This window comes from Tenrec ecaudatus, chromosome 15 (genome assembly GCF_050624435.1).
Source record: "Tenrec ecaudatus isolate mTenEca1 chromosome 15, mTenEca1.hap1, whole genome shotgun sequence".
Classification (NCBI taxonomy): domain Eukaryota; kingdom Metazoa; phylum Chordata; class Mammalia; order Afrosoricida; family Tenrecidae; genus Tenrec; species Tenrec ecaudatus.
In genome coordinates, this window is record NC_134544.1 from 113,873,317 (window position 1) to 113,885,642 (window position 12,326).

The 12,326-nt window shown below is 44.9% G+C and overlaps 1 protein-coding gene across 3 annotated transcripts in view; it reads left to right on the forward strand.

Moving 5' to 3' along the window:
• The window catches only part of ESD (esterase D), a 30,269-nt gene extending 18,432 nt beyond the window's left edge, over positions 1 to 11,837 (forward strand). For all 3 annotated transcript variants that reach the window (XM_075532524.1, XM_075532523.1, XM_075532522.1), the window contains exons 6-10: positions 794 to 918; positions 1,566 to 1,685; positions 3,661 to 3,759; positions 9,327 to 9,494; positions 11,530 to 11,837. In XM_075532524.1, the coding sequence (XP_075388639.1) occupies positions 794 to 918; positions 1,566 to 1,685; positions 3,661 to 3,759; positions 9,327 to 9,494; positions 11,530 to 11,610 (593 nt within the window). In that variant the 3' untranslated portion in view covers positions 11,611 to 11,837. The remainder of the gene's footprint in view (positions 1 to 793; positions 919 to 1,565; positions 1,686 to 3,660; positions 3,760 to 9,326; positions 9,495 to 11,529) is intronic.
• Positions 11,838 to 12,326: the final 489 nt, after the last annotated feature.

The window sequence follows — 12,326 nt, forward strand, 5'->3', positions numbered from 1 at the left end:
AGAGCTTTGAATGCTTGTTTATTCACATCTAACCAATCAGAGCCGTCCTATGACGTGGATGACTCCAATTCGCAGAAGCACCCGTAGTGATTCACTTACGCCGGCAGCTGAACTGGTAAGGATGTGTCTGTGGCTGCGCTCCATCTCTCCCCTCTGGTCTCTGTGTTAATTCACATCCTGTATTTCCCACCCTAGGCGTATACTCGAGTCAATCAGTTTTTCTGTTTTCCCAGGTAATAATTGGGTACCTCGGCTTATACTCGGGCCAGCTTATATTCGAGTATATACGGTAATAAGTTTTTTAAATTACAAAAATGTCCCTGTGAAGAGTGCTTAAAGAGAGAAAACATGGAGGAAGGATAGTTACAGTACATGAGCCATTTTCAGCTCAAGATAGTTACTTGCACACGAAGATTCCTTTCTGTTCCCTTCTAACACCCCAGTGATAATGAGAATTACAAAAGGAGGTCATCAGAGATCACAGCACATTCCTGACAGATAAAAAGAGTGGGGTCCTTGGACAGGTAAATTGAGGAAGCATTGATGTGCAGGATACATAGAAGGGGACTTCATCAATCGAGAAAACTAATGTGAACGTAAATCGTATGTCATTCAAAGATAAGAGGGCCAGCAAGTCAGGTCCTACCATGTGTCCCCAAGCGCAGAGAGCCCACAGTGCCTGGTGAAGCACTGTCACTGCAATGGTGCACTTGCTGATTCATTTGTGAGGTTATTCTTCAGCTTGAGCCAGTACTGCTCAGTACATGGTAGAGCACTGGGTTTTTCTTGACAGGCGGCTGCAACATCAAAGGAGAGGATGATAGCTGGGACTTTGGCTCCGGGGCTGGATTTTACGTGGATGCCACTGAGGACCCATGGAAAACGAACTACAGAATGTACTCTTACATAACACAAGAGGTAGCTTACTTCATACAGTAATTACTGCCTGATGCTCTCTCGAGAACTTGATTTTGAACACAAAGCCCTTCCAGTCTGAGAATTTTAAAGTAGGGCATGTTCTTGTTAAATATATTTCCTACTTTTTAATTAATTATTTCAAAGTGAACTAAAAAACTGTTTCAAATAAAAATCACTTCAAAGTGAACATTTCAAAGTCTTGTTACTATTTAAATTAATGCCGAGTGTAAAGTTAAAGACTTTAACAATTCTATTGAAATCTAGTTTTAATATTCTGTCATGTGATTTGTGTTTTTCTAATTTTGTATTTTCACATATGTTGTGCTGTAAACAGTAGTACCACCCTGATTATCTTTATGTGCACTTTACCACCCTGAGGACTTCTCTTGTTCTAAAATGAAATTAGTAGGGTAAAAATACAGGACATTTAAAGGTTCTGCTTTATCTTGATGTGATTACTTTGTAAGGAGATTTGTACCATATGTTCCTTAGTGACGTATTAATATGATTGTTTACATGAGGGATTTTTTGAAAACTGCTACGCTAGTTTAAACCATTGTAAAAATATTATTTGGTTGTATAGTTTGTAGCTTTGAAACTTAGAAGAAAAACCTCATGTCCCTTGTCACTCCTAAAATTCTTTCTAGCTTCCACAACTCATAAATGACAATTTCCCAGTGGATCCCCAACTGATGTCCATTTTTGGCCATTCTATGGGAGGCCATGGAGCTCTGGTTTGTGCTTTGAAGAATCCTGGAAAATACAAAGTAAGATCGCTGAAAGTCCTTGATTAAATATAGCTCTGTCCATTTGAGATACTGAGACCACCGCCTCTCACGGGTTTCACTGGGGACACGGGGACTTCAGAGATTCACAGTGGAACCTGGGGGTTTTGTTTTCATTTTTAACGGTTCCTTTTTAGTAGTAGTAGTAAAATATCACTTTACTGGGGGCTCCTGCAACTCTTACAACAATCCGTACATCAGTTGTGTCAGGCATATTTGTACATATGTTGCCATCATTATTTTCTAGACAGTTACTCTCTGTTGAGCCCTTGGTGTCAGCCCTTCTTTTTTCCCTCCCTGCCCCCGCCTACCCTCGTGATCCCTTGATAAGTTTTAAATGATCGTTGCAATCGCCTTCCCCCATGGTGTCTGTTGTTGGTCCCCTGGAGGGGTGGGGTGTGGTCATGTGTGGATCATTGCGATCGGTTCCCCCTTACTCCCCTCCTCTCCCCACCCGCCCCCTGCCCTTCTGGTGTCACTGCTCCCCTTCCTGTTCCTGGAGTCCGTGTGTCGGCAGCGCTTATCTTTACCTGTGCCTGTGCGTATGCTCCGGTCTAGTGCAAAGTGAGGAACCTCGCGTTCAGGTTTGGACTAAGGATACCACTGTTTAAATGTCAGTAATAGCGCTCTGTGCTACAGCGTCAGAAGCAGGAGAGCGTTGTCGCAGTGGCTGATTCTTCTGTTTGGGTTTGGGGGGAATTGAGTGGGGATTTCGCATTTCAGACCATGCATTCTGCATTCAGCAGTTCTAACCACCGTGGTTTGCTGTTGACCCACAAGAAAAACTACAGAATGTAGATTATTCAAGGAACTTCAAAGTTTATAAGAAAATTCCATTTTTTATTCCATTTTTCCCCACAAATTTGAAACCCCACGTGTTTTTTATTCCCTTGTACATCGTATTTTGAGTCTTTCTATTTTAAAGCACTCTTGTTTTGTTGTTTTTTTAATTCATTGGGGGCTCATACAACTCTTATCATAATCCATTCATACATCCATTGTATCAAGCACATTTGTACATTTGTTGCCCTCATCATTCTCAGAACATTTTCTTTCTACTTGAGCCCTTGGTATCAGCTCCTCATTTTTCCCCCTCCCTCCCCACCCCCTCCTCTCTCACAAACCCTTGATAATTTATAAATTATTATTATTTTGTCATGTCTTACACTGTCTCCCTTCACCAACTTCTTTGTTGTCCGTCCTTCAGGGAGGGGGTTATATGTAGGTCCTTGTGATCGGTTCCCCCTTTCCCTCCACCCTCCCAGTAACACCACTCTCACCACTGGTCCTGAGGGGTTCTTCTGCCCTGGATTCCCTGTGTTTCCAGTTCCTGTCTGTACCAGTGTACATGCTCTGGTCTAGCTGGATTTGTAAGGTAGAACAAGGGGATGTCATTTGCCTACAGATGGATATTGGGTCCCCACTCCGCACTTCCCCTCATTCACAATGATATGATTTTTTGGTTCTTTGATGCCTGATACCTGATCACATTGACACCTTGTGATCACACAGGCTTTGTTGGTGGGCTTTGTTGTTTCTCAGCTAGATGGCCGCTTGTTTATCTTCAAGCCTTTAAGACCCCAGACGTTATGTCTTTTGATAGCTGGGCACCATCAGCTTTCTTCGCCACATTTGCTTGTGCACCCGTTTGTCTTCAATGATCGTGTTTTTCCTCCAGATTGCTTAACCCGCCTACCTTAAGAATCCTGAGATTTTTATGTAAACTTTTTGAAGTCTATACATACATCACTCTTACGCTTTCTCTGCCATTTAGTTCAAGCTTTGCCTTTGTTTGTTTGAATGGATGAGCCACACCTGACTACTTAGTTTGTTTCTTAGACTTTTTCAGCAAATTGCAGATAACAGTTGAGTTTTTAAAGCACAGTGTCAATATTTATTCATTTTTATTTAGCAAAACATAACATGTTTGTTTGTTTTCTTTCCTTTATTTTTGAAGTCAGTTTCAGCATTTTCTCCAGTTTGCAACCCTGTGCTCTGTCCTTGGGGCAAAAAAGCCTTTAGTGGATATTTGGGATCAGATCAGAGTAAATGGAAGGTAAGTATTAGATGGCTATCTTGATATGACAAATTGTTTTTAATTAAGTTTTTGAACTTGCCAAACCTCTGTCTCTATACATCATAAACATTACATTCATAATCCATTCCAAAATTAAGAATAAATAGCAAAAGTGTGTACATGTTGTCAGGTACCATCAAGTCAGTTCTAACCATGGCGATCCTGTGCACAACGCATGGAAACCCTGCAGGGTCCTGGTGCCGTCCACACCGGTGCTCCTCTGCCTGAGCACATTACTGCGGCCACTGCTGCCGTCCATCTTGTCCAGGGCCTTCCTCTTCTTCACTGCCCTTCCAGTTTTCCAGTTTACCAAGCACACCATCTGTTTTCAGGGACTGGGCTCTTCTGACAGTATGTCCACAGTACAAAAAACACAATCTTGCAATCCTGGCATCTAAGGTCCATGGTGGCCGTACTCCTTCCAAGACAGATCAGTTTATTCTTTTAGCAGTGCATGGCACCCTAAATACTTTATTACAGCACCGCAGTTCAAATGCATCCATTCTTCCGCAGTCTTCCTCATTCAACGTCCAACTTTCACATGCATACGAGACAACGGACACTCCTCTGACTTGTGTCAGGTGTACCTTAGTCCTCAAAGTAACATTCTTGCTTTACAATACTCTAATGCATCTTTTGATCTCTTATGCTGCTTCCATGAGTATTGATTGTGAATTCCGGCAAGACAAAATCCGTGACAACTACAACCTCTTCTCCATTTATCCTATTACCTATGGGTCCACTTGTGAGGTTTGCTCTCCTTTACATTGAGTGGTGGTAATCCTCGATCTTCATCAACAGGTGCTTCAAGTCCCCCTTACTTTCAAAAAACAAGGTTGTGTCATCTGCAGATTGCAGGTTGTTCATAAGCCTTCCTCCGAACCCGGGGTCGCATTCTTCTTCATAGAAGCCAGCTTCTCTGATGACTTGCTCAGCATGCAGAATGAACCAGCCTGGTGAAAGGCTAAACCCTGATACATAGCTTTACTGATTTTGAGCCAGGCAGTCTTCCCTGGTTCTGTTCTCACAACTACCTCAGGATCCGTGCACAAGTTTCTCTTGCGCACAATGAAATGTGTTGGTATTCCCGTTTTTCTTAAGGTTGTCTAAATTCATTAGGGTCTGCACAGTCAAATGCCATGGCATCGTCAATAAAACTCCAGTAAACATCTTTCTGGTATTTTGTGCTTGAGCCAGGATCCATCAGGCATCGACAATGATATCCCTTGTTCCACCTCCTCTTAATCCAGCCCGAACCTCTGGCAGTTCTCTGGCAGTGTACCGCTGCAACCATTGTCGGAGGATCTTAAACAATAGTTTACTTGTGTGCAGCATCAGTGATAATGTTCTGGAGTTTAAGCATTTTGCTGGGCCATGTTTCTTTGTAATGAGCATAAATATGGATCTCTTCAGTCAGTAAGCCAAATAGCACTTCCAAATAGATGAATGAGTTCTTCCAATGTATATTTCCATTGGTACTCCATCAATTCCTGGAGCCAGCAAAAGGGTAGATACAGATACATGTGCAAAAAAAGAGAGAGAGACAACTTTTCTAATCGTACTGAACTGTAGCCAGCATGCTAAGGTTGAGCTTTGGATGTTACTGTTATTTCTTTTTAATGGTTAATCATGTATATTTTCACCTGTGAACTAATAATAGCAAAACATGCCACATATTATTAAATTTAGACTTGCCTGGTATTGACTCAGTCCTCAATTGTACAATAACAAGCAGGACAGCTAGCAATTACATTATTTGGCATCTGTTTCAAATCTTACCTCTCGGTTTCAGATTTTAAACGCCAGCCTTGCTAATCTTCAGAGATGGATATTATGCCGTTTACATGGATGTGAATATTCCCGATGACAGGACTGCCTTGTTAACCATGGGCAATCGGTGCTTTGAACTGGACATAAAAGGGCCCTTCCTCTGGGGGCGTTGTGAGCTTGTGAAGCTGTTACAATCACTGTGGAGCGTTGTTAAGTTTTCCAGATGAAGTGTGTATCGTGTGGGTATAGCGAGCACATCGTGGGCATGTTTTCAGTCTTCACTTTCAGTTAGATGACAGCTGTGTGCTCAGCGCCACGTACACGAATTCTCACTTCACGGGGGATGGCCACTGCCATTCTGTCAAACTAGAACGCCAATCTTCGGTCATTAGAAGCCTTCACAGATGATCTCAACGAGGTTTCGGTTTTTATTATATCGTAAGAGTGTCAAAATGGCCCAGGCTAGGAGCTTTAAGAATGACATACACGTACAATTTTATTTTGAGTTTTCAATTCTGAGTCTTGTGAAGAAGATGGCCGGTCTTTCCCACCCGTGGGGCCTATGTTGTAATCTGAGAATGAGGCAGCTATTGTTTAATTTCCCTGTTGGGATAAAGAGGATTAGCAGGAGAAGTCATATAAAGCAGAATCAGCACAGCTTGGTAGGTCACTCCCGCTTCCTCCCCCTGGCCTAAAAGAAGCACACCGTCAAAGGCTTGATGCTGAAAGGGGAACGTGCTTCAGGCTTTTCTTTGTTATGGGCAATGCGTAGAATGTGCAGCCCATGGAGGTAAACTGATAATCAAGAACACTGGAATGAGGCAGGTGAACTCTAATAATTGTCAAATCGGGCCTTTCTGAGAGCTCGTGGCAATGAGCAGGCACGGTGCTGTTCAGTGTTGGCAAAAGACGGGACTGGATGTATTTATGTCTAGAACGAGAGCCAAAGGGAAGAGACTAGGAAAAATAGATGACTATGTTTTTATACAAGCAATATGCATATCTTACGTTTCTATAAAGCATGCAGCACCCCCGCCCCCTCCGCCCAGGCAAATTGGCTTCATAAGCCTGGATTTCAGAGTGACCTGCACTCTTCTCCGCCTCCACCCTCCCTCTGCCATTGCACGTGGCTTCTGGACTTGTGTAACACTGTCAACTCGGCCATCCTGACGGTATGAGCTCCCAGATCCCAGACTATCCATCATCCCACGTTCTTCCCTTGAAAGGCTTCGACAGGTGGTCAGCCGCTATACCGAGTGTCTGCAGCTTGCGGATGAGCCACCAGGTGTGATTGCTGTGTGGGCACCGGCTTAGTTAACATAACTTTGAACATTTTTGTCTTTGTAAGTATCCGTGCCATTTTAAATTAATCTACCCACACCCTCATAACTTGGCAGTCCATCCTCCTTTCCAATTACAATAACCAACCATACTGAGGGGCAGTTTTGTGAGGGGCCTGGTAAATCTCTGGAACATCACAGTCCTCCAATTTTATCCCACTCACAGGGTTGCGACGGACCAGGGTGACTGAGGCCCTCTGGTGCCTGGTGGTTGTAATGGCAACCACTTTTCCCCAGAGCTGCTACCGCCCTGGGGGTCAGACTGTAGGATGACAGGGGCACTTCATCCTATGCAGAGACTCCCAGCAACCCTGTAGGGCGGGGTGCAGCTGCTCCCTAGGATTTCACAGGCTATAAATCTTTGCAGGAGCAGAAAAGCTCACCTTTCTGCAGAGCAGCTGGGTTCGAACCACCAACCTCATACATGTCACTCCCCCGGGGCTCCTCCACACCATCATACTTAGCATTTACACGATCCGTGCTTTTCCTTGTTGTTTTTCTTGGTTTGTCTAATCCTACCCATCTTTTGTTCTCAGTCACCGGGAAGGGACCGGCCTGCAGTGGCTTTCCCTCACGAAAATGCCACTCCTTTTCATAAATTTAGAAACCCATGTGCAACTCGCCTCGAAAATTGAGGCTCCTGTTTGATTTGTCCGAAGCTGCACTTTGGTCTGAATTGTGACAGTGGAGAGAGCTGGAGCGTGCTCCCTTGCAGCAGTCAGGGAACATATTTGTGGACACTGTGGGCCAGGGTGTGTGTGCTCTCGTGGATCCCCCTTCTCTGGGCTCTTTTTTCCTTTCTCCAGTCCTGGATGGATGACTTTTCCAACGCAAACTGCATCGCACTGCTGCTCTCTTTTGGGGGTATTTTTTGGTTTTTTCCTCTTGCTTCATTTTTCAGTTTGAAGTCTCCTTGCATTTAATTCCTGACATAATCCTAGGGAGATTCTAAAAGTCCTATAACCTGAAAAGGTGCACATATAGTCAATGGCTGATTGGACCAAGAAATGAGGTCTCAAAATTCAAATACCAGGTGCACAAGAAGCAAGGGTCTTTCACGGTCTCACAAGAGACGAAGGTGACTCGATTATCGATCAGACGTTGGCACTAAGAGGGCACCGTTCAATGTAACATACCAGGGCTCTCTAAAAGGTTTGTGGAAGTTTTCCACTAACTGTGAAGCCCCCGCGTGACCAAATCCAAGGTAGCATACTGGTTTTAATGGGAAGGTGGCCTGATGAGGCCTTCATGGTCATTTGATCAGTTCTTGGTGTGCTCCAGTTAAAAGCCAGCGTCAGAAGGGTGCCGTGATGGTTGTGCCCACACACATTGAGTTGAGACGCCTTGAGGCTGGCTCTCTGTGCCATTTATTGCCAGCGCAGCTTCACTGGGTTTCTGGGCAGGCTTTAGCAGGAGCCCTGGGAGCATGGTGGTTACACAATGGGCTGCAGTCGTCAAGGTCAGCAGTTCAAACCACCGGCTGTTCCTGCGAAAAAGACTGGGCTTTCTACTCAGGTAAACAATTGTCATCTCAGAAACCCCAGGGGCAGTTCCGCCTTGCCCTGTGGGGTCGCGTGAGTCCACATCCACGGTGTGGCAGTGAGTGTTTGTTGAAGTGGGTAGGTTCAAGGGTCCAGAAGCGGGAACATTAAAGGTTTACCCTTGTTTGCCATGAAACTATGAGAACTAGAGGGGTAGATGGTGTCTGCTACCGTTAATGAACATGTTGAGCAAAGATCCTGTAAAACAATCTTTATCAAAAGGGAGGAGTTGCAGAATGGAATTTGGGTTTCTCTGGAGCCAGAGCAGGTGGGCCCTCAAAACAGCTGCACTGAGATAATCTTCACACTTTAAATCAGAAATATCCTGGAAGTCTTCTAAAAGCCAAGGAAATCGGTCAGCTTAATTAGTTTGCTCTGCCTGCCTTGGACATTATTCTGCTCCTTTAAGAACCGTTTGCAGTGGATCAAAGTGACCAGCGGCGACTCAGAGGCGCGGCAGGAAACGCGAGTGCAGAGCGTTTCTTCCTGGGGAGGAGATGTCAGAGAGCACCGCAGGAATGGCTGCTCCCCAGACTGTAATGGGTGCCGTTGGATATATGGGTAGAGATCGGGGGATCTGTATGCATTGTGCTGGGTGTGTTGCAACAACTAAGCTAAATTACTGCAGAAGAGACTACCCAAGCACGAATGTTTAGGATACTGGCTTCTTACTTGAATGAGGAAGGGGCTGTAATTGGGAAATGGAATTCTGAAGACCGTGTCAAGAAAAGCCAGCAAGTCAGATTTAAAACTAGCTTGAAAGGCTCTTATTCAACCATCCTCTGGTTTAACTAACCTTACATTTTTATGTGACGCTAGTATACTCTGGAGGATGCTTTTCAAAGCACCCTTTCATTGCTTTGTCAGTGTTTCTCCTTTGTGTTTGTTCTGACAGGCTTATGACGCTACTCATCTGGTGAAGTCCTACCCAGGCTCTGAGCTGGACATCTTGATTGATCAAGGGAAAGAGGACCAGTTCCTTGCCGACGGACAGTTGCTGCCTGATAACTTCATAGCGGCCTGCACAGAAAAGAAGCTCCCTGTTGTTTATAGACTGCAGGAGGCAAGTCCTGGGAGACCATTGGGCTCAAAGTAACGATCCTGAAACAGCAGAGCTTCGCATGTCTTCTCTCTGTCTCTCTGTCTGCCTGTCTCTGCCCCCCAGAGCTTTCTAAGCTGCAATCTTCATGGGTGCAGGCATTTCTCTCCCAGAGTGACTGGTATGTTTAAGCCACTCCCTTTTAATAAGAACTGAATGCTTGACCTCTGTGTCCCTGGGCTCCCGTTCATCCTCGCACCAGGGCTGAGCCAAAAAGTATTGCTACAAATATAGTAGAAGCTTTATTCCACAGAAATATCAAAATGTGAAGCTGCCATCTCTTGGCATGAGAGCTTTCTACTCCCATAGAGACCTCCAAGCTCAGGATCCCACCGAGTTTCTAGAGGGTCACTGTGAGTCAGGATCCACTCTGGCAGCAAGTTGAGAGAGAGAACTACGTGAGTGGGCAGTGCTAGTCTCGACTTAAAGAAACCGCCCGTGAGCTCTCAACCAGTCGGCTAAGAGCCAGACCAGATGCTTTTTCTACGGGCCAGATCTTGGAGGGCTGTGACACCAAACAGCCCCACGGCTCAACCTTCATCATGGCAACGGCCCTGTCACATGCACTTCCATAGTTTGTCGAGGGAGAGTGTTTTTTGATCCCTTGGATGACTTTTTGCAAACTGCTGCTCCCAAGATATACTCTGTAGTCTCTTGGAAGTAAGATGGGTCCTTGTCCTGGGAAACCCAAGCGATACTTTTATAGGCCTTTTGTTTGTAAGTGCTTAGGAAGAGCCATGGTGGCATCGTGTTACCAGCTGGGCTGCTAACTGCAAGGTCAGCAGTTCAAAACTACTTGCCACTCCTCAGGAGAAAGAGACAGAACCTTCTACACCCATAAAGAGTTACAGTATTGGAAACCCGCAGGGGCAGTTCTACGCTGTCCTGTTGAGTCGCTCTGAGTCAGAATTGACTCCATGGCAGTGGGAAGTGCTTCCCTTCTGGCTGCTTTCCTGCCCTCTGGCCCTCCAATCGGAGATTATTCCCTAGGTGAGACGGAACATGGAGTGGGGTATCTTTCTTAGGCTTTTTGTTGCTTTCAGTTTATTCTACCTTGTGCTTTCATTGTGGGGGGGGGGAGGGGTCTGGTATTTAACACCTGTGGAGAGTACTTAAGCCTAAAATCTTCCCCTTTTCTGTTAAGCTCCTTTCCCTCGCCATTGGCTCAGAAGACACCTTAGAGTTGCTATAAGCCCATATTGTCCCTCTGCTTACCTATACACTTGGTTGCCACCCCCACCCCCCAGAGACTGAGATCTTTCTCAAGCAGAAGCTGTCAGCTCTGCTCCTGGGCCCTCTATGCTTTGTTTCATGGTCGTTTTCAAGAGGGTTTATTGTAGCCAATTGAGTATGTGAGCGTACTTGAAGTACATGGAAAAATTCCACTACCTTTTCATTCAGTTTTTCCATAGACTTTTTGAAGTCCCCTGTGTTTACCAAATGGGATATATTACTAAGATTTGTCAGGTTTAATGAATTTTTCTTCCTTCAAAGGGACAAGGTGCCTTCAGGGTGTGAGAGGGGAACTCTGCTCTCTCTTTAGTGGTTTGATGCACGCACAGGATAACTGGGCTTTGCCTGGCGCTTCCCATCTATTGCTTTCATGTGCTTATTTTGTCTCTGAGCAGTCCCTTTATGGTTGATGTCCGTGTGTTTCTTTGTGAGCTGAATCGTCCCTCCTGAGCTCTGTAAATCTTTGATCCTTTTCATCCTTCTGATGTGGCCACATATGTCCTCTGCACCTTTAATAAATGTGCTGTCTCTGTAGCATAGCAATGGCACTGTTGAAAGCCTGGGCTCGACAGGTGCGTCTCTATGAGTCTTTGTGGCTCTTTTCAGAAACACAGTGAAAGATATTCGTGTGCACATCTAATGACCTTGATTTTTATTACGACCCTTCCTTGATGATAACACTCACCCTGTACAAGCAAACAGGGTGAGTGATAAGGTTACGCCTGAATGTCAGATAGATGCCTTGTAATCTCTGTTTGTCTCCTAGGGCTACGATCACAGCTACTACTTCATCGCAACCTTCATTACCGATCACATCAGACACCATGCACAATACCTGAACGCATGAAAGACAGCAGGCACAGGCAGCTCTTTGGAAAGGTCGGACTAAACTGAATTACAAAGGGAAACATGATTTCACAACAGCGGACTTCATAATTCTGGACGGGTCTCATTCAGAAATGATGATGATGACGACAAATGATGATGGCAACATACAAACATGCTTGATGCAATTGAATTAAGGATTGTTAGAAGAGCTATAAGAGCCTCCAATAAATGATTAACAAAAGAAAAGGGTCTTGTGCAGCAAATTTGCTCAGTGTAAAACATTTGATTTCTTTCTTGACGGTTGCTTCCATGAGGATTGCTTGTGGATCCAATTAAAATAAAATAATGGACCTTTTCAATAATTTCTCCATTTGTCATGAGGTTGTCGATGGGTCTGCTGCGAGGATTTCTGTTCTCTGTACATTGCACCACAACCCTTACGGCAGCTCCGTTTCAAGGCCTCTCTGGGTTTAGCCCACGGGTGGTATCGTCTGCACATCACAGGTTGTTAATGACCTTCCCACAACCTTGGTGCCATTCTTCTTCAGCTCGCCCAGCTTCTCGGATAGTGGGCTCACGGTACAGACGGAATGAACATGATGAAAAAATGCAAACCGGACACCTATCTTTCCTCATTTTAAACCAGCTGCTGTGCCCAAACAACTGTCTCTTGGTCCCTGTACAGGTTCCGTATGAACACAATAAAGTGTTCTAAAATTCCTATTCTTCATAATG